General features: G+C 43.9%; 1 protein-coding gene and 1 long non-coding RNA gene across 17 annotated transcripts in view; one reads left to right on the top strand and one right to left on the bottom strand.

Moving 5' to 3' along the window:
• UVRAG (UV radiation resistance associated) overlaps window positions 1–27,380 on the bottom strand; it is a 289,633-nt gene that overhangs the window by 244,544 nt on the left and 17,709 nt on the right. For 8 of the 16 annotated variants that reach the window (XR_014814737.1, XR_014814738.1, XR_014814740.1 and 5 more), the window contains exons 2-3: window positions 12,995–13,112; window positions 6,904–6,938 (exon numbers count right to left, since the gene is read on the bottom strand). Coding sequence is in view for 7 of the 16 variants with exons in the window: in XM_021062527.2 (XP_020918186.2) it covers window positions 6,904–6,938; window positions 12,995–13,112 (153 nt within the window). In the remaining 9 variants the exon portion in view is untranslated. Of the gene's footprint in view, window positions 1–6,903; window positions 6,939–12,994; window positions 13,113–17,567; window positions 17,692–27,380 lie in introns of all 16 variants that reach the window. The other 8 variants (XM_021062526.2, XM_084975314.1, XM_084975312.1 and 5 more) reach the window with 2 other exon arrangements.
• Window positions 19,135–27,288, top strand: LOC146399733 (uncharacterized). The gene is made up of 2 exons (XR_014814758.1): window positions 19,135–22,068; window positions 22,711–27,288. It is a non-coding gene; the product is annotated as an uncharacterized LOC146399733 (long non-coding RNA).

Here is a 27,380-nt window from a genome sequence, read left to right as displayed (position 1 = left end):
AGCTGTGGTGTAGGTCGCAGACACGGCTTGGACTTGGCGTGGCTGTGGCTGTGGCTGTGGCGCAGGCCGGCAGCTACAGCTCTGATTCAACCCCTAGCCTGGGAACCTCCATATGCCGTGCGTGTGGCCCTAAAAAGACCAAAAAAAAAAAAAAAAAAAAACCAAAAAACAAAAGCTACAGCTACTATATGATCTAATAATCCCTTTTCTGGGTAGCTATCCAAAGGAAATGAAACCAGTATCTATATATATATATGTGTGTATACACACACACCAAAACATCACACCACACACCTTAATATACACAATTTCTGTCAACTGTCCCTCAACAAAGCTGGGGGTGGGGGATGAAGGCCTGTGGTTGGATAAATGTACTGTGTCCAAGTTATACTTTTCTGTGATTATGTAAAACGCTCCTTGTTTGTAGGAAATATACACTGAAATGTTTGGTAGTAGCAAATCTCTTTTTGAAAGATTCGAAGCAAATCTTTCATTAGTTATTTTAAGAAGCTAAAGTTATTCTTAGACAAATTTATTGAAAATGATGGGCAATGGGGATAGGAAATAATATTTTGGGTAAAACAGAGCAGGTAACTGTGAAACAGTAAGACTAAATTTCATACTCGGCCGCAGGAATGAATGGAAGGGAGCCAGCCACTTCTGATAACGGCGGGCTAGAAAATCCTCCCACTGAAAACAACTAAGAATGCCAGCTGAACTTTTTTTTTTTTTTTTTTTTGGCTGCAACTGGCATGCAGAAGTTTCTGGGCCAGAGATCAAACCCGCACCACAGCAGCAATCCAAGGTCCAGTAGTGACAACACCTGATCCTTTAACCGCTAGGTCACCAGGGAATTTCATATTTTTAAAAATAATAATAAAGCACCATCATCACCAAAGATTTTCCAAGCCAAAAGGAAAGCTAGAACCCAGAGAGATAAGTGGAGATCCAGAGGGCTATTCTCTTAAAGGCACTAACTGAACTATATAAACTGGACGCGTTGCAGTCTTAAAAGGCAACAGGAACATGATTCAAAGCCCAGGCCCAGGCCCGGGCCCCAGCCATGCCTACAAGAGGTCCCTCTCCACAGTGAGCTGGGACCATGAAAGTGCAGGAGTGAAACAGCAGGGTAGAATGGAATTCAATAAACCACCAACTGCACAAATGCTTAGAGAAACAAAAACAGGAAGCATACCAAAAGGACCGCTTAAACTGTCAAATTAGATGGAATAGAATCCTGTAAACTTAAAAAAAAAAAAGAAAAGAAAAGAGCCTTGGAGTTCCTTGGTGCCTCAGAGGGTTAAGGATCCAGCATTGTCACTGGTGTGGCTCTGGTTATTGTTACGGTATGGGCTTGATCCCTGGCCCGGGAACTCCTGATACCTCTTGGTTATTAAAGAAATACACATATAAAGAAAATATCAAAGCAGAAACAAGTGACCACTATTCTTATCACTTACCACAAATGTATGGTCACAAGAAATACACCTAAGAATCAAAAACGCTGTTCCAACTTTCCCAAAACATACAAGTCTTAAGAATTGCAAACTAAATGTATAAGCAGTCCTTATTCCTCAGCCCAATAAACTCCCTTTGCCCTGCCTCGTTCACCTGTCTTCATCCTTCCTGTCTTGCCACTGTTAGAAACCTTTCCTAACCACCCTCCCCTCCATGTTTCCACAGACTCCTCTTCTTCCCTGGTCCTGTAATTGCAGGGGTCAATTGCCCCCCCCCCCCCAATTATGTAACTGTCCGGCAGAGGCTGCAAAGCCTTGAAGATGAGGAAGGGTAACACCAGAAACTTAAGACGACACAGGCAAGAGCAGCGACCCCTACTCTCTCTGCCTCTGCCTCTCTCTTCTCTTCTCTCTCTCTCTCTCATGCACACAACACGCACACCCCACACAGACACACACACACACAGGCACACACACACAGACACACACACACATACACAGTTAATTCATTTGGTCACAATTCAACTAAAACATATACTTGTTTAAGCTTCCCTCAGGCCAGTAACTCTTTAAAAGTGTCTATTCTGTTCATCCAGCTTTTTCCCAAGATTTAAAAACAGCTCTAGCCGTCACAATTCCAACAGAAGTTTTGGTTCTGACAAGTATGTCACACGCTTTCCCTAAAAATACAGAGCTTTGTTTATTCAATTACAAGGCCCATCACGGGCCTCCACTAGACCCAGCGGAAGGAAGTGTGACATAGGGAGGCAGCACAAAGCTGTCAAAGAGCCGGGCTCCCCACCAGCTCTGGTCCTAGAGCAAGTTCCTCCATCTGTCTGAACTTCAGTTTCCTTCACTCTAACACAGGAATCCTTCTGACTTTGTAGCACTGCTATCGGGATGAGAAACAATGTGTGTAATGCATCCCATACACACCTGAATCACAAGTGAGAACTTAAAAATTAACACCTCCTTGGAGGTCCCTTCGTGGCGCAGTGGTTAACGAATCCGACCAGGAACCATGAGGTTGCGGGTTCGGTCCCTGCCCTTGCTCAGTGGGTTAACGATCCGGCGTTGCCGTGAGCTGTGGTGTAGGTTGCAGACGCAGCTCGGATCCCGTGTTGCTGTGGCTCTGATGTAGGCTGGTGGCTACAGCTCCAATGAAACCCCTAGCCTAGGAACCTCCATATGCTGAGGGTGTGGCCCTAAAAAGCAAAAATAAAATAAAAATTAATACCTCTTACTTACTAAGGAAAACACACATACAGAGATATTTCAAAACACATACAAACTAGCTAGCACTGTTCCTCCTCCCACCATGAGATTTTGAATTTTCTAATAAAAGGAAAAACTCCTTTTTTTGTAAAAATACCTAATGACTGATAACTTTCTAACTGTTAAAGACGAGTACATGTGGGTTCATTACACAATTCACCTCTACTTTTGTGTATGTATAAAATCAATTTTAGAGAATTTAGTTACTTCCACTCTTATTGCTTTAACTATTTTAGTTATTAATTAACCCATAGTGAGCTCCCTTCATGACTCAGAGGTTAACCAACCCGACTAGGATCCGTGAGGATGCAGGCTTGATCCCTGGGCTCACTCAGTGGGTTAAGGATCTGGCGTTGCCGTGAGCTGTGGTGTAGGTTGCAGACATGGCTCAGACCCCGTGTGGCTGTGCTGTGGTGTAGGCCGACAGCTCCAATTAGACCCCTTGCCTGGGAACCTCCATATGCCATGGGTGTGGATCTAAAAAAGAAAAAAAAAAAAAAATTAACCAATAGCCCTTCATTAATACTAAGGATCTGGGAGTTCCCGTCGTGGCGCAGTGGTTAACGAATCCGACTAGGAACCATGAGGTTGCGGGTTCGGTCCCTGCCCTTGCTCAGTGGGTTAAGGATCCGGCGTTGCCGTGAGCTGTGGTGTAGGTTGCAGACGCGGCTCGGATCCCGCGTTGCTGTGGCTCTGGCGTAGGCCGGTGGCTACAGCTCCGATTCAACCCCTAGCCTGGGAACTTCCATATGCCGCGGGAGCGGCCCAAGAAATAGCAACAACAACAACAACAACTACAAAAGACAAAAAGACCAAAAAAAAAATACTAAGGATCTAACTTCCTCCTGAACCAGAAACAAAAAAGTTCCCAAAAGCTAACAAGTGGTTTGGAGGGTAAGGTTAGTCGAAGCCAGAGATAGGAAAGTGGAATTAGGAATTCGCCACTGTGTGTTCTATGCTAGATACAGCTGGGAAGAGACCAGGACCCCGACCCATACTTGCAGACACCTCACCGTTCAGCCTGTCAAGGGGGGTTATTCTAGTTAATGCAGCCGACACTTACCGCACTTCTCTGGGCAAAGCACTGTGCTAAGGACACTGGAAAGCAGGAAAATGAGTAAGTTGGGGTCCTTGGCCACCAGATGCTCCCAATTTTGTGTGACCTTCCAAAATCTCATCCTCACGCCATCCACCCCCTGGCTACCACCTGCTGTCTCTCCAGGTCTCTTCGTCCTCTGCTCTGATCCGCAGTCCCTTAGGCTGTCTCGGTCACGCTTGCCTAGCAAATCTCGAACTGCTCACTCCACGCCAGCCATGCTAACTTCTTAGCCACTCCCTGAAATCCTCAAATGCACTCCTACCTTCTTGGCCTGGGACAGTCTTCCTCCACGAAGATACACAGCTTGTTCCCTCCCTCTTTTCAGGTATCTGCTCAAATGGGATCTTCTCTGTGATTACCAAAGAAAAACAACCGTCATCCCTGCCAGACACGCCCTCATTCTGCTTGATGTTACTCCCTTATATTTATTACCCTCTATAATAGTCCAATTTATCATTAATTCTAGCAAGCATTTTTCTTCAATGATGATTCTGTCTTTAGAAAGTTAAAATCAATAAGGTCCTACACTCTTTGACCACCAGGTGGCAGTCATCAGGCGTCACTATATCTAGATGCACAACCTTAAAAAGAGCTGTTCTTAAGATCAATTTTTTTTTTTTTTTTTTTTTTTTTTGTCTTTTTAGGGTCACACCCGCGGCATATGGAGGTTCCCAGGCTAGAGGTCCAATCGGAGCTACAGCTGCTGGCCTACACCACAGCCACACCAGATCCGAGCCTCATCTGCAACCTACACCACAGCTCATGGCAATGCCGGATCCTTAACCCACTGAGACTAGGGATCAAACCTGCAACTTCATGGTTCCTAGTCAGATTCGGTTCCGCAGCACCACGACGAGGACTCCAAGATCAATTCTTTTAAGTCAGGCACACTGTTGGCACTACATGTGCTTAGTCTGACATTAAAAATATCTGTCTTGATTTAAACTGAAACCAAAAAATACTATATAAATATCTATCAATAATTTAAATTCAAAAGATTGAAAAAAAAAAATCAAGTGTTCACCAGACTGCTGGTGAGAGTGTAAATGAAACAACACTTTTGGAAAACTGTTTGGCAACATATACTAAAGTTTATCGTATGAATATTCCCAGCAAGGCCACCCAACAGAAATGCATACAAATGTTCAACCAACAGATACATACAAGAATGTTCATAGAGGTATGATTCGCAATAGCCCCAAACTAGCCAAATTCCCATCAAAAGGAGAATGGATAAATTCTGGTATATTCACACAACTGAACACTACAGAGCCCACAAACCACGAAGACACTCCACCATATGAATGAGTCTTACGATACAAAGCTGAGACACGGAAGCCAGGCACAAGAGAATGATTTCATTTCGATAAAGTTCAAAAACAGGTAAAATCAATTTATGGTGTTACATTCAGAGAGTAGCAGTAACTGAAGAGGGCAGAAGGGGGCCTCTAGAGCACTGGAAATATGTTTCTGGATCTGGACGCTGGTTGTAAGGTGTATTAAATTTGAGGAAATCAAGGTTTGACTATAGAAAAGGGAGTGGAATAAATCAAGGTGACATTCCACTCTGTCCGCACCCTAACCCCTCCTCCCCAGCGCTCAACTGTCTGTAGCTCAGTGCTGTTTCCAACTAAGCCAAGAGAGAAGGAGAAACTGTATTTACTCAGCAGCTGTTAGAGGTCAGCCAGGCTGCCAGTCGTTTATCAGGCAGCATTTAATGCATGTACAACAAGAGTTTTACTAGTGACCGGAGCTCCTCAAAGATGGGCTAAAGGAACCTGTCTGGCCGAGGATCCTAAGCTATTACAGTGTTTGAGAGACATTTAGAAGGCAGCTTGATGAAGCAGCCAAGCGTGGTAGTAGAGATGTGAAGGCAGAGGTCTCGACTGTGGTTCTGGGCCAGCAGCTGTGTGACTCTGCAAAAGGCTAGGAGCCTCTCTGGACGTCGGTTCCTTAGGATCTGCCTTCGGAGTTGTTCTAAGGACCAAAACGAGGTAACATGCGGAAAAGGATTCGGTGAAGATAACACATCACTGATATCCATCTATTCATCTGATAAGGACCCACTCAGCACGTATACTATTCTCGATGCTACGAGACACCAGGGCTGCAGAAGTGAACGAGAAGAGCGAGGTTCCTGCCCTCGTGGAACTTGCACTCTGGGGGGCGGTTGACAGAAAAACACATCAACGACCAAGAGGGTCCAGCAGGGATGAATGCTCTAAAGGAAATGGAACAGGGCGATGAGGAAAAGAGGAGAAAGGAGCGCCTTTAGATGGCGCAGTCACAGGGCGCCTGGCCGAAGTGACACAGCTCAGACCCCACAGGGTTCCTCAGCCGAGTGACGATGTGGGGAACAGGTGCCGCAGGCATAAGGAACCAGCCAAACGTGGCACGTGCGAAGCACTGAAAAAATGAGGTTAAGCCTGGAACACAGTGAGTGAGGAAAACTGTTCGGAGGTAAGGTTGAAAGGTAAGGGGCCAAGTCCAGTGGGTTCGTGGACTGTCAAAAGGATGTTATGGTTGCCAGAAAGCTCTTCTTTTTATCAACGTGGACTGAGTCAAAAAAATTGAGCCATTCATGCAAATATCCAGGGTACACAGTATCAAAGGTAGGACGCTTCCGACTTTCTAACTGAACGATGCCACTGCCAAGAAACAAGTGGAGGGATCCCATCCCACAGCCCGAAACGTAAAATTCTTAAGAAGTACATATGCAAAGATATCATTTATTATGACGTTTGGTAAGTCCAATAGTCAAAAATCTCTCCGGTAAATAAAAGTGACAGAATTATAAAATGTGAATTGAAAAAGACGCAGATTTTTAACAGAAAAAAACATCAAATTCATTCAGCAAATATCTCTCAAGCACCTACTTTGTGCCAGGCATGCTCTAAGCACTAGAGGTACAGAAATGAACAAATCAATGGAGATTTAAGCAGTAACTGAGCAGACTTAACTGCAGAGGTATCATAATACCAGAACTGAACTTCAACTTATTTTGTGTCTCGGGATTTTCTGAAATAGAAGTTACAGGCTTAGTCACATGTACCTGTCAGAAAGCAAACTTACCAAGGAATTCTTAATCACTTCACTTCTATAAAATTCTGGAAAAGAAGAAAAAGAACAGTAAGTGATATGGAGGAAAATAAGCTCACTAACTCTTAATCCTACAAGTTTTTTAACACGTGTTCTAGTAAAAAAAAAAAAAAAAAAAACACTTAAAACATTTTCAAGGGATCTATTCTCTCTGCATCTTTATCTGCAAAGAGAACAGAAATAATGATTAAATTAAAATATTTTCAAGGGGAAAAACAGGAGTAAAGAAAGGTCAAAACTGTTCAGATTTAATTTAGGGGGTTTTTTTCCTTTACTGGCTCCTTTTACCCCAGATTCTAACGTGCACCCTTAGAAACTCAGAATTTTCCCTACCTTAACCTACTGCCATTCTAGACCTGATTCCAAATGTGCTGCTTTTCTCAAATATCTCCAGTGATCATCCACTGCAGCTCTGTGCAAAGAACGTTCCTGGAGCAACCAGGGAACCCGAGCTCTAGTTCCGCGTGTCATCACCATTCTGCCTCTCAGCCCCTGGAGCCCATTTCTTCTTGAGACAGAGATCGCATCAGACTAACAGTCGAAGGTCCTCCGGAAGCACTAAAAAGGTCATGACCCTACAAATCTTCACGGGTGCTGCCAGGGTTCTAAAAACCTGGAGATACAATCAAAAGACGGGGACAGAGGTTTGGACAACCGTCCAGCGTTCCCTCTGCCGACCCTGCAAAGTCCCTCCCGTGACGCTGTGTCGCCTCGGACTCTGCAAAGGACCCTGTGTCCCTGTGCTGCTATAGGGCGATTATTTCCCGAGGGTGATGCACACGCCACTAGTGCATGAGATGATTTCAGGTGACACATGGACAGACCTAAGCTTTTTCTAACACACTGAAACGGGTGGCTCACACGCCCACCACTGAACTGCAAACAACTGTGGACTCCCTCAGGGCAGCAGCATTCGTTTTCAACAATGATGTTTCCTCAGCATATAAAACTATTCCTGGCACAGGTAGGTACTCAAATTTTTTACTGAATCAACAGCTTCACAGATTCTGCCTAGACATGAGTTTGGAAACAATAAACTTTTTACTTCTCTTTTTTTTTTTTTTTTGGTCTTTTTAAGGTTGCACCCGCAGCATATGGAAGTTCCCAGGCTAGGGGTCTAAATGGAGCTACAGCAACACAGGATCCAAGCCGCATCTGCGACCCACACCACAGCTCACGGCAACATCGGATCCTTAACCCAGTGAGTGAGGCCAGGGATCGAACCCGAAACCTCATAGATGCTAGTCAGATTCGTTTCCACTGCGCCACGACGGGAACTCCAGAGACAATAAACTTTGAAAAATGTATTTGGTGTGTAGCAGTACAGATGAAACCCAGAGAGAGGGAAACTTGGCCAAGTCATCCACTGAACTGAGGCCTGGGAACCGCCAGGCAGGAAAAGAAAGGAGAAAACAGAAATAATAAGGATAATTACTCTACTTTGTGGTGATAAAAGGCCAATGTACTAAGTGAAAAAACAGGTCCTAAGAGAGAATTTACAACAGAATCAAAATTTTTATAAATACGTTAACAGCATTCATCGTAGGTGATAGGATTAAGCTTCTTCTTTAATTATGTATGTATTTTTTTGTCTTCTTCAGGGCCGCACCCACAGCATGTGGAGGTTCCAGGCTAGGGGTGGAATCGGAGCTGTAGCCGCTGGCCTCCACCACGGCCACAGCAACGCAGGATCCGAGCCACATCAGTGGCCTACACCATGGCTCACAGCAACGCCGGATTCTTAACCCACTGGGTGAGGCCAGAGATCAAACCCTCAACCTTGGGGATACTAGTCAGATTCGTTACTGCTGAACCACAATGGGAACTCCTTTTCTTTTGAGCGAGAGAATTCCTAAACTTAATCTCTAAAGTGTCTGAATTAAACAGTTCCCGAAATACGTGTCTCCAGCTCTCAGCAAAGGTACAGCATCACAACACTGCGGACTAACTGCGTGTACAGATAAAACTAAACAACTCGCCTTCTCCCTTAGACCCTCAAGATGGGTTGCTGACTAACTCAAATGGAGAGAACGCAACAAAGGAGCCCTACGCTCCGGAAAGGAAGCACCAAATCAAGGCAGTTTCTACAGCGTTGAATGAGGGCCTACACCGTCCATCAATCTGTGACATTTTCAGTAGCATCAATGCCATCGGCAGCAGGGTACACACCAGAATAGTGAATTGAGGAGAATTCAGAGTAAAAAAAGGAGTTCTGGCCCCCAGGACACGTGCATCAGCCTGACCCTGGACAAGTCTGTCAACTTCTCTGGGCCAGAGTTTCTTCAGCTTTCAGAGGAGAAGGAGAGTTGGAAAATAACAGGGCTGTTGTGAGGCTCAAATGAAATGGTGAGTTAAAAATTCTTTATGAGCTATACATATAATTTCACTAATACAATTAATTTTGATTGATTCAATTTGAGCAAAACTATTGGGTAAGCAAATTTTCCAAAAGATAGCATCCAAGACTAGTTCTGCACGACAGGGCCGCTGTGACACAAATGTTTCTCCATTCCGTGCCAAGACCTAAAGAAACACGGCAGCCAGAGATTGCTGAGGATGCTTCTAAAGGCTTGTTTTGGCTGTGACACCGCATCCCCCTGGCTCAAGAAACGCTTCTTTTAGCTCACTCATAACAAAAGATAGACGAGCTTAAACTACGCCATGAAACTATTTTTCACCTATCAGAGTGGCAAAATTTCAAAAGTCTGATGACACAGCCGGTTGGTCGGGCTGTGGGAAAGAGGGTACCAGGACACAGCAAGTGGAAAGGTCAACAAGGACAAACGACACATCACTTCTTATGCTCTTCCTTGAATTCAACTGAAATAAAAGAATAACTTAGAAATCAGCATTTCAGATATTTCTTCTTGTTCCTCCTACTGTAGTTGAAAAGTTCTAGAGCCTACCATGTGGGCCCAACAAGGAGACCATGGAGAGACTTCAATCAACCATGGCATTCTGGAGCAGGAGGAAGTCTCAGGAATCATCAATCCTCTCACTTTAGAGAGAAATGAACTATAACCACACAAGGAGAACTAAATGCCTGGGCCAAAGGGCTTGCCAGTTAGTGACAGACTCAATACCACTGCCAGACAGCAGGCTTGCATGCGGTCTGAAGCCAGCTCTTCCCTAATTGTGTGAATGATCACTTTTCTCAGATAACTTCAAGAAACAGTCCATGACCTCTAAGCTCAACACATAAACCGAGCTACAAGAACAGAACACACATACAAAAAAAAAAAAAAAAAAAAAAACAGCGACAAGAAAACAATCACTTTGCTCTCACTGTATCTCTCAGACAAGTTTTTACACCATGGTCACCAACCAGTCCCATGACTGCTCTTTTTACAAACTACTATTACGACTGTTAACACTACTGTTCTAATAGTAACTGCTATCATTCACCAAATATCTAAAATGTACTGAGTTCCACGTCAGTTACTATCATCAGAGATAACGCGAGCAGGGACACACAAGTTCTAACGAAGGTAACCAAGGAGTGATTACACAGAAACCTATCAAAAATGCTAAGAATTCTGGCACTGTCATATATTGCTAGTGATAAAACCAATTAATGAGCAGCAAACCAAATCTATTAAGATCTGCAAAAATGCTTACAGCCTTAGGACAGAGAGTGACCAAAATGCTTTGGTTTTCTTCTGGACACACAGGAAGAGAACATCTCCCAGGCCCCTTTCCATCTACAAAGGATGATGCAACTGATACAGGGCTAATGGAATGTGATGGAATTGATGCAGATCGGTTCCATTTAAAAAAAAATCTCCTTCAAATAATCCCTCTCTCTTGCCAGGCCAGAAGCGGCATTCCAAAATAGAAGAAGCCTGGGTACCTGAGTCACCACTTAGAGGACAGCTGCCAAGCCAGCACCGGATGAAGAACATCTACAGTGAAGTCAATGTTGAAGAAATGTCATTTGCTAAGTCACTGAGGTTTGTGGTGCTTGTTACAGTAGCTCGTGTTAATCGTTCAGATTAATACAATGGTTTTAAAAATATGCGGAGTTGGAGTTTCTCCATCATGGCTCAGCGGAAACCAATCTGCCTAGCGTTTATGAGGACGCAGGTTCAATTCTTGGCCTCACGAAGAGGGTTAAGGATCCGGCGGTTGCCGTGGGCTGTGGTGTAGGTCACAGAAGCGGCTCGGATCTGAATGTTGCTGTGGCTGTGGTGTATTGTAGGCTGACAGCTACAGCTCTGATTCGACCCCTAGCCTGGGAACCTCCATATACCATCAGTGCGGCCTTAAAGGACAAAATAAATAAATAAAAATACACAGTTAGAATGAAGTAAAACTACATAAAATTAGCAGAATTTGGAGGGCTTTTTCTTTTCATCCTTAAAAATTATTTTAGGCAGGGAGTTCCTGCCGTGGCGCAGCAGAAACGAATCCGACTAGGAACCACGAGGTTGCGGGTTCAATCCCTGGCCTCGCACAGTGGGTTAAGGATCCGGCGTTGCCATGTGTTGGGGTGTAGGTCACAGACGCAGCTAGGATCTGGCGTTGCTGTGGCTGTGGTGTAGGCGCAGCTACAGCTCCAATTTGACCCCTCCCCTGGGAACCTCCATATGCTGCGGGTGTGGCCCAAAAAGGCAAAAGACAAAAAAAAAAATTATTTTAGGCAGAGCCTCCTTGCATCTCTCACAAGCATCCCATCTAAGTAAATCTATCTCTTGCCTATCAAAAAAAAAATTGTCTTAATGCTATTTGCATTTGCGGGGGGGGTTCTACTCTATATGATTCCTGATCAATATTTTTTATTAGCATACACTGGTATTGAAATTTTAAAAAGAAAAAAGTTATTAAACAACTACTACTTTCATAACAGGTTTTTAAAGTTATAAAACCAAAAAGATAAGATGTCATTCAAATTTTTCATCTTTGCCCCAGAACAAAATTCAAGTAAGTCCTCAGCACCTCTTTTTAAAATAATGCCACTTTTGTTAATACAAATAGACCTTTAATCACATCTAATCCAGTGTTACTACCTTATCCCAGTTGATGCTATAAAAATCTGTCTTGCCTGACTTTTTTTCTTTTTATGGCTACACCTGCAGCATATGGAAGTTCCTGAGTCAGGGGTCAAACTGGAGCTAAATCTACACCCTATGCCGCAGCTTGTGGCAATACCAGATCCTCGGCCCACTGAGAAAGGCCAGGGATTGAACCTGCATCCTCACAGAAACAATGTGAGGTTCTTAACCCACCGGGCCACAATGGGAACTCCTTGCCCGACTTCTTGAGACCTCATTATCTCCACCTGACAAATGGGAAAAGTGAGGCTCAAAAAGCCATGCTCTCTGGCCAAAACTCACAGAGCTAGTGTTGTAGCTCTTTAAGTATATAGTATACAGCGGGTTTACAGTTACATAATAGCTGAAACAGCTAGAACCAGTATCAACATAGTTCCAATCCTGACCCAGCACTCCTCCCATCGTGCCATGCTTTCTCTCTAACAGTATCCAACACAGGTTAACAGATTATATCAAAGGGCCTTTCATCCAACACACAGTCACAAGATGCTTGTGATTTTGAATCAAATTACTGATCTACTCGTAGGACTACATCACTTTTGGAAGAAACATTTCAATATGTGGAGCCGAATTCAAAGAAACCAGGTCACTCTTCTACAAATGATGCCATATACACAAGGAATTACAGATATGAGAAGATACGCACTAGGTCCTAATTTTACATAATACTAAAGGAATCAATTACATTTTAAAGAAAAGCAAATTAGTACTAGACACTGGATTCAAACACCCCCCCCCCCCTTTTTTGGCTTCGCTCCCAATAATCTAGTTTAAATGGCAGCTCCTGGAGTAAAGACATTAATCACTAACACTCATAAAGGAAAGATAAGTTGATCAATGTGCAATGTGTCTCTTCAACGTATCTAACAACTGCTCCTGAAGCGTGTTCCGACAGCATGACAATTTAGCTTTCGAACAAGCAATGAAAGAAGAGGCGCTGAGAATCACCTGCGTCAGAAAAGTACAAAAATGAGATGCAACCGTCTGTGGGGGCCACGTTCAGACTGCCTCACCTTTACACGGCCTCCCGGTGTCACACAGGTGAAGTGTGAAGTAGGTGTCAAGGAGCTGATGGCCATTTCTATTGACGATGTTCCGGGCAGCGACGTTCCGGAGATGTCGAAGGCGCCGCTGAAAAACAGGAACGAGAAAAGAGGGGCACTCAGCTTTCTCCTCCTACAAAGTGTCCTGGGATATAGGAAGCTGCCCCAGTCCCTTATTTGCTGAGTCAGCAACCTTAACCCAGTCTCTTCTTTACGTCTCTTCTTTGCGTCATGGTGCAGCGGAAACGAATCCGACTAGGAACCATGAGGTTGTGGGTTCGATCCCTGGCCTCGCTCAGTGGGTTCAGGATTCGGCTGTGAGCTGTGGTGTAGGTCACAGGCGAGACTCGGATCTGGCTACGGCTGTGGTGGAGGCCGGCAGCTACAGCTCTGATTTGACTCCTAGCCTGGGAACCTCCATATGCTGTGGGTGTAGCCCTAAAAAGACAAAAAGACAAAAAAAAAAAAAGAAAGAAAGAAAGAAAGAAAGAAAAGCATAAATGTTACATAAATGCTATATACCTGTAGAATAGCATTAGTATTTCCTAGGACATAAATGAAGTAGTAATTTGCTTTTTTTCCTTCAGAAGGATGCCGGTAGACATGCAAAGCCAAACTCATACTAACAGAAAATCAGCAATTCACACACACATATACACCCTGTTGCTAGTTCAGTCTGATGCCAGATCATCTGTTACAACCAGGAAAAGAAGCCACAGCCAAAAAATAAAAGTAATAACTCACTGGGCACTCCATGCAGCCAATACCCCAACTGTTATCAGCTTAAATTAAATTCTCACTTGACCAGCAGTCAACCGGTCGCTATTTCCTCATCAGACCTCCTTCCCAACAATTTCTGATTAGAATGCATGAGTTATTTGGAGTCACAAGTGTTGGGAAGGCAACAGCTCCATAAGGAACAGAAGACATTGCAAAAATACAAGACAATTTAAGGGACCGCCAAATCATCTCATGTCAAAAAGAGAAAAAGCTGGCAATGCTCAAGTCTGAGCATACCAGATTCATTCCCAAAAGCTAGTTCCCTGTGTCAGATCATTATCTTCAGAGACTTCAAAATAGAAACCAAGTGCTCAGTTTCAAAATATGCTTCAAGCTCTCTCTTCAGGCTGAAAGTCAGCCCACTCTGCTGAGCTGGTAGGTCCATCTTCAATTATACGTGCAGTCAGCCGGAAAAGCCAGGACTCCCTTTCCAGGCCCAGGCCAACCCTGTCTCCCAATCCAGAGATCAGGATTCTTTGAGAAAGAAGGCTATTATCTAATCCATTTGTTTACTCCTCCACATACGAAAAGCCCCAAGTCTATTTTTGAGAAGTTCCTAGGGCTCATTCTCAGAAACTCATTTTTCTGCAACCTGCCAAAAGTTTCCATTTCAAACCCTGGATTATGGCAACTATTTCCTTCTACTATATATGTTTCATTAGCCTTCTCAGCCAAGATTTTAAATCAACAGTTGTGTGGTGCAGTGGAAACGAATCACTAGGAACCATGAGGTTGCAGGTTCCATCCCTGGCCTCTCTCAGTGGGTTAAGGATCCAGCATTGCCGTGAGCTGTAGTGTAGGTCACAGACGAGGCTCAGATCTTGCATTGCTGTGGCTGTGGTGTAGGCCATGGGCTATAGCTCTGATGACACCCCTAGCCTGGGAATCTCCATATGTGGCGAGTGCAACCCTAAAAAAAAAGACAAAAAGACAAAAAAAAAAAAAAAAAAGATTTTAAAAATCAATAGGAACCACTAATTGCCTAAACACAATAATCACATCGATTGTGCCATAAGTTCCAATCCTGGTCCCTTATTCAAAGATCTGAAAATGGACCCTAAGACTCCAGCATAAAGCACACACTTCCCAAGGTTGCTTTCAAAGTCCTGTGCAATCCGCCCTCTCCATATCCTACCCTCACTCCACCTACTCAACCCCTAGTGACTGCTTAAGATTCCATGAAAAAGATCATGCCTGGTCCTGGCTCCAGGCTTTGGCTAATGCCAGCCCCTCCACCTAGAACGTTACTCTCTCTAAGGAAATCCATTTCCACTTCAAGGTTAAGGAAAGACGATGCCTCTAACTGAACCGCTCCTTTATTAGAATAAATAAGAACTTGCTTCTATCTCTACGTAGGTCATCCTGCCTTATATTATAGGTAATTGTTTAGTGTTATCTTCGCTGTTAATCTAGGTGGAAAAGACCAATGACAGAGACCAATCCCACCACTATACTGTCAGCATTTATTAAGTGCTTACTGTGCGCCCATATACTGTGTTAAACACTTCATATATGTGATCTTATTTCATTCTTATAACAACCTTATGAGATTAGACTACTCTCTTTTTTTTTTTTTTTTTGGTCTTTTTGCCTTTTCTGGGGCTGCTCCCCCAGCATATGGAGGTTGCCAGGCTAGGGAGTCTAATCAGAGCTGTAGCTGCCGGCCTACGCCAGAGTCATAGCAACGCGGGATCCGAGCCATGCCTTCGACCTACACCACAGCTCACGGCAACGCCGGATCCTTAATCCACTGAGCGAGGCCAGGGATCGAACCCACAACCTCATGGTTCCTAGTCGGAATCATTAACCACTGAGCCATGACGGGAACTCTAGGATTACTCATTATTCTTCTTCATCGCTTTATCCCAACATTTCTAAGTAACCATATATAAGCAAAGAAACAAAACAGTAAATAATAAATCAGAGGATATCTCAGAAGAAAGGAAAGAAAGCAGAAAGTAAGCGAGGGGGTTAAACCTATATATGCAGATATATATGTGTACATATGTGTGCACGCACACACACACACCTCTGTATCTCCTCTATCTACACAGGAGACACAACTGGGCCTTTACATCCTCTATTGCTACAGAGGACAGAACAATCATCTATGCATCAGCTCAAGAGAATAATTTTATGTCAGACACAATGATAATGAAATGGACTGCCTACAAAGCAGTATGCAGGGCTTAGACAGAAACTCCATCTGGGAGTTCCCGTCAAGGCTTGGCAGAAATGAATCTGACCAGTGTCCGCAGGTTCAATCCCTGGCCTTGTTCAGTGGGTTAAGGATCCGGCATTGCCATGAGCTGTGGTGTAGGTTGCAGACGCGGCTCAGATCTGGCATTGCTATGGCTGTGGTGTAGGCCAGTGGCTACAGGTACGATTCAACCCCTGGCCTGGGAACCTCCATATACTGTGGGTGTGGCCCTAAAAAGACAAGACAAGACAAGAAAAGGAGAGAAAGAGAGAGAAAAGAAACTGCATCTGTAATGGATATTGCTAAAGAGATCTCTGCAGTATGTAGGAAGTTAACACAAACACCTCCCAGGCACCCTCAGGCTCCAAGCTCTAGGATTCTAAAATCAGCAGTGACGTCTACAAACACTCCTCGGGGTGGATTTCGAATGTATCATTATTTCTAGGCGTCCCTCCACTCATATGGATAAAACAGAACTAACTACATCAGGGCATCTGATAAGAAAGTTTACCAAAAAGCCACAAACTCCTCCACAAATTAACCCACCATACTTAAAGCCCTGACTTTTTGCCTTTTCCCTTATTTTATTTATTGCAAAAGCACTAGGATTCATTATACCATGCTTAATTAAAACACAAGAAGATCCCAGCAAATGGAACAGACAGAGGAAATCAACTCTACAGGTAAATCCCAGATGTAATCTTGGTGAGAGGCAGCAAGTGCACCCAGGAGTTCTCTTGTGCTTTTGTCTCGGCTTCTTCTTTAAAAGATTCATTCAATTTTATCAAAAAGCCGCTTATTACTTTTTATACAATAAAATGAAGTTTAATTGATAATCATCAGCCAATGATATTCTTTAATTCTGACAAATGTAAAACAGTATTGTGAGACATTAACCTTAGGAGAAATTGAATGAAGGGAATTCTCCGTACTACCTTCATTACTTTTCCCTAAATCTAAAACTATTTCAAAATAAAAAATTTACTTATAAAAAAATGTTACTTATTGAAGTTCTCATGTGGCGCAGTGGGTTAAGGATCCAGCATTGTCACTCCCGGAGCTCAGGGCACTGGTGTGGCTGGGAGTCCATCCCTGGCCTGGGAACTTCCATAGGCTGCAGGTGCAGTCACGAAAAAAGGGGAAAAAAAGAAGGAAAAAAAAAAAAAGAAAAAGAAACACTGGAAGGTTAAACCAGAAACTCGAAAAAATTATTACCTGTGGGGGTGAGAACAGAATGCAGGGAACAGAGACAAAAGCAAGATTTGCCTTCTATTTGTTTATGTGGTTTTGAGTCCTATACCACAAGAATGTCTTATGTACTCCAAAAATAAAATAAATGTGAAAAGGCTTAAATCAACTAAACCTAGTCCACCATATAACAGCAATGCCAAAAATCACCTCCAGTCTTAGGAGGTGTCATCCGTCTTTGCCCAAGACAGCTACTCCTTCGCAGAAGGACCCTCCCTACTACCAACCCACGTACTTCCTGCAGAATTAACCGACCCCCAGCTCCATGGATGTTCATGGGACTCAGATTAAGCCAATCAGCAAACCATAACGTACAGTTAGGGTCCACGGAAGACCTGGAAATTGTGTTGCGAGCGTTCTTTTTCTCCCGCACGGACTCTGAACCTGGAAGGACACAGGGCTAGAGATGCTGGCAGCCATCTCTCCATCACAGTGAAACCTGGCAGTGAAACCAGCAAGTAAGACAGCAGAGGTCAGATGTGAACCAAGACGGAGCGAAGGGACTGAGAGAATCAAATCCCTAGTACGAAACAGATAAGCCACAAGGATGCATGGGAGAAGACAGGGAGGTAAAGCCATTACCTTCTAATAACTATTGACAGAGTATCACCTATAAAAATACTGAACCGCTATGATGTACTCCTGAAACTAATACTGCAAATTAACTACACTTCTATTACAAAAATAAAATTTCGGAGTCTCTTGTGGCTCAGCGGGTGAAGGGTCCAGTGCTGTCCCTGCAGGGGCTCAGGTCACTGCAGTGCTGCTGGTTCGATTCCTGGTGCTGGTTCGATTCCTGGCCCAAGAACTTCCACATGCTATGAGTGCAGCGAAAATGAAAAAATGAATAATAAATGAATAGTAATTTCTTTTTAATTTTTAAGAAAGAGTCCTGCAAACAGAATTTAAGTCTTTGGGTCAAACCATACCTAAAATGAGAACTACAATGACAAACACCAGTCCAGTTCCTATAAAACTGCCAAAGATTACAACTAGGAAGAAGACATATTCTAACTGTTTATCACAGTTTATCCCATAACAAGTCAGTATAAGGGTAACATTCTAATTTAGTGCCAAGGTGTGGAGAAATGCTTCATTTTGTTAAACACCTTCATATTTTAGAAAACAATCAGGAGTTCTGGTTGTGGCTCAGCAGTTAATGAACCCGACTAGCATCCACAAGGACACAGGTTTGATTCCCGGCCTTGATAAGTGGGTTGGGGATCTGGTGTTGCCATGAGCTGTGGTGTAGGTTGAAGACGCGGCTCAAATCTGGCATTGCTGTGGCTGTGGTGTAGGCCCGCAGCTACAGCTCCGACTGGACCCCTAGCCTGGGAACCTCCATATGCTGCAGATGCGGCCCTAAAAAGACTAAAAAAAAAAAAAAAAAAAAGAAAAGAAAAGAAAAAAAAACAGTCAAAAAAAATATTTTAGAAAACAGTCAAAAATGGGTCAATCCATTTTTGTTGATACAATTTTGAACCTCAACTTTGATGATAGCAAGTCAAATCACACCTTAGAACTCAAAAGCAATCCAAAGCAATTTTCAGTAGTAAAGGACACCAGTGGGATTTTGCTTTCCTCCTAAATAGGACCTTTCCTTTGCTGGCATCTAAAATTTTCTGGCTTTTTGAGGTATAAAAATGACCAAAGAGAGGGAGTTCCCATCATTGCCCAGCAGAAACAAATCCAGCTAGGAACCATGAGGTTGCGGGTTCGATCCCTGGCTTCCCTCAGTGGGTTAAGGATCCGGCATTGCGGTGAGCTGTGGTGTAGGTCGCAGACATGGCTCAGATCCCGCATTGCTGTGGCTGTGGTGTAGGCCAGTGGCTGCAGCTCCAATTCACCCCCTGGCCTAGAAACCTCCATATGCCATGGGTGCAGCTCTGAAAAGCAAAAAAAGAAAAAGAAAAGACCAAAGAGAAAGGCGGCATCTTTGCTCCTGTTCCTCATCACTGCTGAGAGCGATTCAGGAGGCTAATGGGCAGCAGGAGGAGGAGGAGGAAACGACCGTCACCCTCTCTCCCCTCCCTGCACCCCGTGCCTAAAACCAACAGTACGTACCGTGGTCCCTAAACGCAATGACTCCACAAGTCCCCGCTGTTAGCAAACTCAACCAGCCCCCCAAACAGCGCTTGTCCACTCCTCCATGTCGAAGTGGGGACTATGCGCCCATCACCGTGAGGTATCTTCTCAACAAATTTTGAGTGTAATTTGCTTAGTCTACAAGCACTACTATAAATTAATAATAGAATCAATCATCTGTACTCCAAGAGAAAAGAGTAAAGGATTTTAAAAAGCAGGCCACCAAAACAGAAATGGAAATAGTCGATAAATAGATGAAAAGATATACATATAACCCCACTCACCATTAAAGATATGCACATCAAGGGGCGTTCCCTTCGTGGCTCAGCAGTTAATGAACCCTACTAGGATCCATGAGGATGCGGGTTCGATCCCCAGTCTCGCTCAATGGGTTAAGGATCCCGAGTTGCTGTGAGCTGTGGTGTAGGTTGCAGACAGGGCTCGGATCCTGCGTTGCTGTGGCTCTGGCAGAGGCTGACAGCTTCAGCTCCAATTCGACCCCTAGCCTGGGGACCTCCATATGCTGCGGGTGTGGCCCTAAAAAGCAAAAAAAAAAAAAAAAAAAAAAAAAGATATGCACAAGACAACAAACATGCCAGCACACGGCACACTCTAGTTTCTGAGGAACGGCTGGACCAACACATCCCACCCCACGTGCTCTCTTACAAAGTGATGTTGCCACTTGTCCGTCATGAAGTGGGGTCTACGTTCCCTCTCCCTTAGAGGAGGGCAGGCCCGTGACTGCGGCCGAAATGATGCCATGTGACTTCCGACACCAAATCATAAGATGACCTGGCCCTCTTCACAGGACGCTCCTCCTCAGAATCCAGACACCCTACTGCGGGGATGAAAAGCAGCCACACGGAAAAGACTCTGCAGGTGTCCTCCGCAGCCCCAGCCGAGGAACCCCAGCTGCAACCAGATGTGGAAGGGACCAGGTCAGCACCCAGCCTTTGAGACGCCAGGAAGGACACGTGCAGACAAGCCCGCCCCAAACTGCATATTCATGAGCAAAATAAATGATGATACTGTTTTAAGTCACTAAATGTCTGGTCGTCAGCAGGAGAAAATAAAGAGACCTGTCGGGTTAAACAAACGATTTCAGTCTCTCTCGGGGTTGACAGGAACAAGGAAAACAGTGTGAGGGGAAACAGAAAATGGTCCGTTTTGGAAGGACAGCAATGTAGCAACAACTACCAAAATGTTACATTGCATAATATCTGGCCAAGCAACTCCCCAAGTCATAAAAATGTGTGCAAATATTGGCTATAAAAGCAAAAAATGGAATATCCGCTCTTAAACTGTGATATCGTCACACAGTGGAAAATTACACAACCTTTACAAAACCAAAGGGAAGGAACACAAACAAAGGAACGAGAAACGTGAAACGTCCACGTGGGTTAATATTAATTACTTTACGCCCTGAATGTGGATCATGGATGGGCCCGCGTGTTCTAGAAGGATCAGAAAGCGGGTATTTTAAGCTTTTGAGGGCGCATTCAGTCTCTGCAAACTCTCTGGTGTTCCGTCTGTTTGTTTATAATCCCCTAACCATGTCAAACCTGTCATTTCATCCTTTGTTATAAAAACCAGCGCCTACTGGCCAGTTTGATGACCCCTCATGCAGATAAGCCCTGAGTTTGGAGATCATTTTAAAGTGCGTTCGGTTGGGAAATGCAGTCAGACTTGTTTTGAATACCCTTCCCTGGGCCCAGGCTCACTTCTTTTTCAGGTCAGGCATTTATTCTCAGCCTGGGACCAGGCTCAGTGGCATAGAAGATATAAGGCCCAGGTTAACTTTGGGACCCTTCTTTTTTTTTGAGGAGCAACAGAAGCAAACCTGGGGGAAAATGAGTTTTTCACATTTCCACAGAAGGTAAATATGCTGAATTACCAAATCAAGAATTTAAGCTTAATAAATTAGGTCACTCTTTTTATAAAATACAAAAGCCCCTTCTATATTACAGCACTCTCAATCAGCTTTTTTTTTTTTTTTTCTAATCTTTTAATCCTACCTGAAAGGCTCACTGTGAAAAGTTTTGCAAAAACACAAAAATGCTTTACAGCGAGACCTTGGTGCTACTGGATAGAAAGCGAATGGTGCCAAAAGCCAATGTTACAGATTTAAACAGAAAAACCACCCACTCTAATCGCTCATAAAATACGTTATAGCTCCTGTTGCGAAGTGAATACTTTCTCTGACGAAAGTACACAACCCTGGAACCAAAGCCTTTATTGTGACATTATCTCTGCTCCCCCTCAAGTTCAAATCAGTCCCAGAAATTCATTCTGTCGCTTACTAAGCACTAGCAGGGTTCTCCACAAGATGAGAGAACAAAACATCTGTCTTCAAACTTTCTACATTTCTTAAACATTTTGCCTTGGGGGTTTTTTTGCTTGTGTTTTGTTTTTTTGGGTTTTTTTTGTTGTTCTTTTTTTTCAATCGCCACTGTATTCACGCCCAATCTTGGTGGAAAGTCCAAACTTGCCCTTTTTCTCCCGTGTTTCCTCTGGGCAGGGCTGCTCTTAGAAATGGGCCTTTGTCCCAGATGCAACGCTGTTTTCTGCTTGTCTCTCTCCTCTCCTCTGTCTGCTTTCCCTTCTATTTTACTGGCTGTTATTGCCTTTATAGACTAAGCTAGGAACTGTGAGGACACAAACATGCCATTCCTTCGTTTCAGAGTATGTCTTTTTTTTTTTTTTTTTAGGGCCACACCCGCAGCATATGGAGGTTCCCAGGTTAGGGGTCGAATCGGAGCTGGAGCTGCCGGCCTACACCACAGCCACAGCTACGTGGGATCCAAGCTGCATCTGCAACCTACACCACAGCTCATGGCAACGCCAGATCCTTAACCCACTGAGCGAGGCCAGGGATCGAACCTGCATCCTCCTGGATGCTAGTTGGATTTATTAACCACTGAGCCATGACGGGAACTCCCAGAGTATGTGATCCTATGAGAGACCCAGGGTTTGTGCACACGAAAGAGCATGTGTGACAAGGTACGAGCATCCAGCATACAATTTCGATAAGCATTTATTAAAAAACTGTTATTTTACAAATGAAAGACCAAAGAAGAAAGACACAGAATTACACAGGATGACCTGGAGGATAAAAATTGGAAAACAGGAGACAACTTCAACAGTCTAAGTGTTAAGGAGTTCCCGTCGTGGCTCAGTGGTTAATGAATCCCACTAGGAACCATGAGGTTGTGGGTTCGATCCCTGGCCTTGCTCAGTGGGTTAAGGATCCGGCGTGGCCGTGAGCTGTGGTGTAGGCTGCAGACTCGGATCAGATCCTGAGTTGCTGTGGCTCTGGCGTAGGCTGGCAGCTACAGCTCTGACCCCTAGCCTGGGAACCTCCATATGCTGGGAGAGCGGCCCTAGAAAAAGGCAAAAGGACAAAAAAAAAAAAAAAGTCCAAATGTTAAGATACTGTGCCTATAATTTGCTTCAAAATAACTGGGGTGGAGGGAGAGAGGACAAGGGGTTAGGTGTGGAGATAAAACAAGATCTACCACGAGGTGGTAGTTACTGAAGCTGGTAATGGATTCCTGGAGTTTATTATATCCCCCCATATGCATGCATTTCAATACACACTGATATACAATATACATATATTTCATTATTCATGGAAATTTCCATAATAAAAAAAGTTTTAAATATCAATAAGAATGATTTGGGGGCCTAAAGACAAAAATGGGCTTAACGGGGAGACTAATTAGATAATGGATATGGCTGAGGACAAAGAAAAGACTGATAAAAGATATAAAAGAGTTGAAGGACCCCTAGGGAAATAAGAACTAATCAAAAAAGGGGTTAGGGCACTAGAGTAGGCAGCCCGAAAGGGAAGTAACGAAAAGAAATGTGTATACACACAGGAAACACGCCCTATCGACACCTTACGTCAAATTCCAGATGGCTTAAAAATACTCAAATGCAAGCAATGAAAACAAAAAAGTAGCCGAAGTACCCATAGGATAACATATTCAGAGGCAAAGCAGTGGCAAAACAGACACTGCTGAGAAAACTGTAATTGCTAAAACCCCTAAAATGGCAATCTGGCCTTATCTACCAAAATTACACATGTATATACTCTTTGACACAGCCATTCCACTTCTGCATTTGTGTTAAAAATACATTTGCACACTGTAAACCAACCATTAACAAAAAAAATACAAATCATTATAAAAAAAAATACACTTGCAGGTATGCGGTATGATGTGTGACACTACCCTTGTTCATATTAGCAAAAGCCAGAAATCAATGTTCATCAGCAGGAGACTGGCTAGCAGGGTGTGTATCCTTCAGGTGTATGCCATGAGACCGTGAAGAGTACATCAGGTGGCAGCTTTTTGAGCACCCACATGGAAGAATTTATAAGATACACATGCTGTTAGTTTTTTTTTAAATAGTACAATATAGTTTTTCCAGTGTGTTTAACAAGTTATCATTTGCATTTCATAGGGAAAAAAGAATAACACATTTATGGTAGATGCATAAAGTGTAACTGGTAACACTGGTTGCCCCCAGGAGGGAAAATGGGTATTTGAGGCCCAGAGTGATATGGAGACCCTTCACTGTGTCCTCTTACCTCTGAATTGTGATCCCTTTGAATATATTATCGGTTTTTTAAGACAAAACTAAATCTATGCATTTAAAAAAAACAAGAGATGGCAGAGTTCCCGTTGCAGTTCAGCAATAACCAACCTAACTGGTGACCATGAGGACGTGGGTTTGATCCCTGGCCTTGCTCAGTGGGTTACGGATCTGGCGTTGCCGTGGCTGTGGTGTAGGCTGCCAGTTGCAGCACCGATTCGACCCCTTGCCTGGGACCTCCATATGCCGCAGGCGAGGCCCTTTAAAAAAAAAACAAAAACAAAAAAAAAACAACGACACAGAGATGGCCACAGCCTTCAAGCACAGGTCTCTGTGATGCCAGCACCCGAAGCAGCGTGACGTGGTGGTAAGAGGTGACGCTAACGTCAACAATCCTGAACAGGCGTGGGTCTAACCACTCACAGCGGGCAAGTCCCTCTCTCTGAGCCTATTTCCTCTTCCATAACAGAGATATTTCCTGTATGCTGACCTCTGGGAGTTATTTTAAGGATCAAGTGAAATCATGAATATAAAAGCTCTCTGAAAAAATTGTACCAGTACTTTACAAATATAAAGTATTCACAGAAACGGGGATCTCAAGAACGGGATGTGGTTATCCGTGTAGGACGACCAACTGTTTTGGGCACTTCTAATCAGAAGGAGAGATGCATTTAGAAACCATCTATCTAAACAGGGATAATAAAGGCCCAAGAGTTGAAGAAGCCTCCAAAGGCCAAACATGCAAGAGACAGAATTAGAGAATTTGCAGAGCTGGCAAAAATCCTGACGGTCATCTAAGCCTTTGCGGCTCCGTGTCACCTGGGAAGCTGCTCGACCAGAATCTACACGTTAACAAGATCCCCGGTCATCTGCATGCAGACTTTGAGTTTAATACTCACTCATCTAAGCCATCTTACTCATTTTTTAATAATAAAACTGAGGCCTTAGGTAAAAGGCCTACCATCCCCGTTAGGAAGCAGCAACATCAAGACTGGGACCCAGGCCTGATCCCCTGGGCTATGTGTACAGGTCCACCTGTGCTTCCCAGACACCTGGTTTCAAAACCTTTGAGACATCGTTGCCTGGCAGATGCCCCACGGCCCAAGCCCATTTCTAATCAGCCTCCTAGCCCATCAATTCTTTCTTCACAGCATCTCTGGCCTATGTTTCTTCTTTCTCATTTTTCATTCATTTCCCGAAAGCTACTCTTGTCTATGCTATGAAAAAGCAGATTCCCTCTGCTGTGCATCTACTTACTTCTTCTGCAAACAAGAGCTCACCTACGAATAGTAAGCCATACAATTCCTTAAGAAAGTGCTAGCCACTATAAAGCATTAAATGTTACCATAACTGACTTCAAACAGAATCTCTGTTTAAATCCTACCAAGATCAGCAAGCTATAACTTGGTGATGCTAACCCAAGAATCTCCATGTTTTCATTTCCATTATTTCTTTCCCATTACCTCCTCCTCTTGGCCCCAGAACTAACCCAGGTGCCTTTATCTCATAAGCCCTCCCACTGGCATCAAGCCTTAGTAAATAAATCCCAAAGCCCTAAAGCTGCTTCCCAGTACCATCTTCAATCCCCATCTGTCCAATAAGCTCTCAGCATTCACTAACATCCTCATGTCTTTATAATTCTCTCCTATACATTGTACCCTAGCAGACCAGTCTTTGAACATTTCTTGAGTAGCCATGATGTGCTAGGAACCATGCAATGAAACGGAAGACTAAATACCTCTGAATGTGTCACCTACATAAATTCAATAGAACGAAGAGCCCTGGCCTCTGCTCCATTTCTATTTCTGCACCAAGAAGCTTTGATTTTTTTTAAGAGCAACTAATATGGGAAGACTTTTATAGATGCTCAGCCACAAGAGGAATAGATGAAGAGGCAGATTAAGCCACCCACAGCATGAAGACTAACTCATGTGCAGCAGCCTGTGCACTGCAGCCCTAGGGTCAACAGCACTGGAGACTCCCAGCTACAGACTGGGTTCAACTAAACCAACCTCAAAAAAACAAAGGGCGTGTGCTTCAGCTCCAAATCAGACTGTGAGCTCTTCATTCCAAATATACCAAACACTGTTTGGGGTGGTGGTATGAACCTAGCCCATTTAGGGGTGAGTGCCAGCTCTGGTGTGTCATTAATCTCTCTAAGCTTCAGAGACCCCATCTGTAAAACGGAGCTAATAACAGCTTCTACCTCATGGAGCTGTGATAAGGAGGAAATGCAGGGACTGGCATACGTGATAGGTCAACAGGCGCTGTCGTCATCCATCACCCTACAGAGGCCTCAGCTCTTAGGGGTCAGTTTACCTGTAGCTTCAAAAATCTATCCGCCTAACGTGAGCTCTCCAGGTTTGCGAAGGTAGAGACGAAGTTGAAACTGGAAAACTGTGTTTTGAATCCAAGAAGCAAACTGAGTAAGACAGTGGGAGAGGCTCCAAATTGAGAAGCAAAATGGCTGGGTACGAACTCCAGTTCATCCGGGTTCTTTCTGGGCCTTGAGTCTCTGGCCTGTCACACGGGGGGGGATGGTTCTAACTACTGTGGGTAAAAATACCATGAGAATGGTTTTAAAGAGATTAGCTACTAAAAACACAAGGCAGCATGGCAAAAGCCAAAACGCTAAGAGTGGGAAACTCACTCATGCGTGAGTATTATTACTCAATGAATTTATTCCCTTTGTAGTTGTACAACGATCATCACAATCCAATTTTATAGGATTTCCATCCCACACCCCCAATGAATAACTTTTAAAGGATATTTCTGCAATGGTGTGGGACAACCAGCGACGAATCTTGGCTGGAGGAAAACATGACAGCAAATGGTAATCACGAGGCTGGACTAAAACGTGTGTCTGCAAGTAAGCAGACAAATGTCACGTCATGCCTCATGGCCCAGCTCAGAATCTCCGCTTTTGAGACCTCCTTCTCGACCCCCCTGCCCCGCTCGCTACCCCCAACCACGAGAATTTCTGCCCTCCGCGCGTGACTGTGTTACACACGTGCCACCATCACAGCACTCACCGCAATCATACTTCATTAACCATGTTTATAGTGCTGTTAAACTATAAAAGAGGGTTGGTCCTTAAATACAGAAACCAAGGTTTATTCCTCCCTGTACCCAAAGCACAGGCCTAGTGCAAAGGAGGTACTCGGGAAGTGCTGCACAAACCAAGGAGTAAACCGTAGACAAGATTAGACATTTCTCTGTGCTGTAAGACAGAAGCCTTACGTGTACATGACACTTGAAAGTTATATTTTATGTAAAGCTTTTTTCTTTTTTTTTTTTTTTTTTCTTCGGTCTTTTTGCTATTTCTTTGGGCCACTCCTGCGGCATATGGAGGTTCCCAGGCTAAGGGTCGAATCAGAGCTGTAACCACCGGCCTACGCCAGAGTCATAGCAACTCGGGATCTGAGCTGCGTCTGTGACCTACACCAC

Source organism: Sus scrofa, chromosome 9 (genome assembly GCF_054392235.1).
Source record: "Sus scrofa isolate SSC_HxYL_T2T_F1_AM1 chromosome 9, Sscrofa_HxYL_maternal_Yorkshire_Landrace_v2.0, whole genome shotgun sequence".
In the NCBI taxonomy this organism is placed as follows: Eukaryota; Metazoa; Chordata; class Mammalia; order Artiodactyla; family Suidae; genus Sus; species Sus scrofa.
The sequence above is the reverse complement of the archived record's forward strand: the minus strand, read 5'-3'. Positions and strand labels throughout refer to the sequence as shown.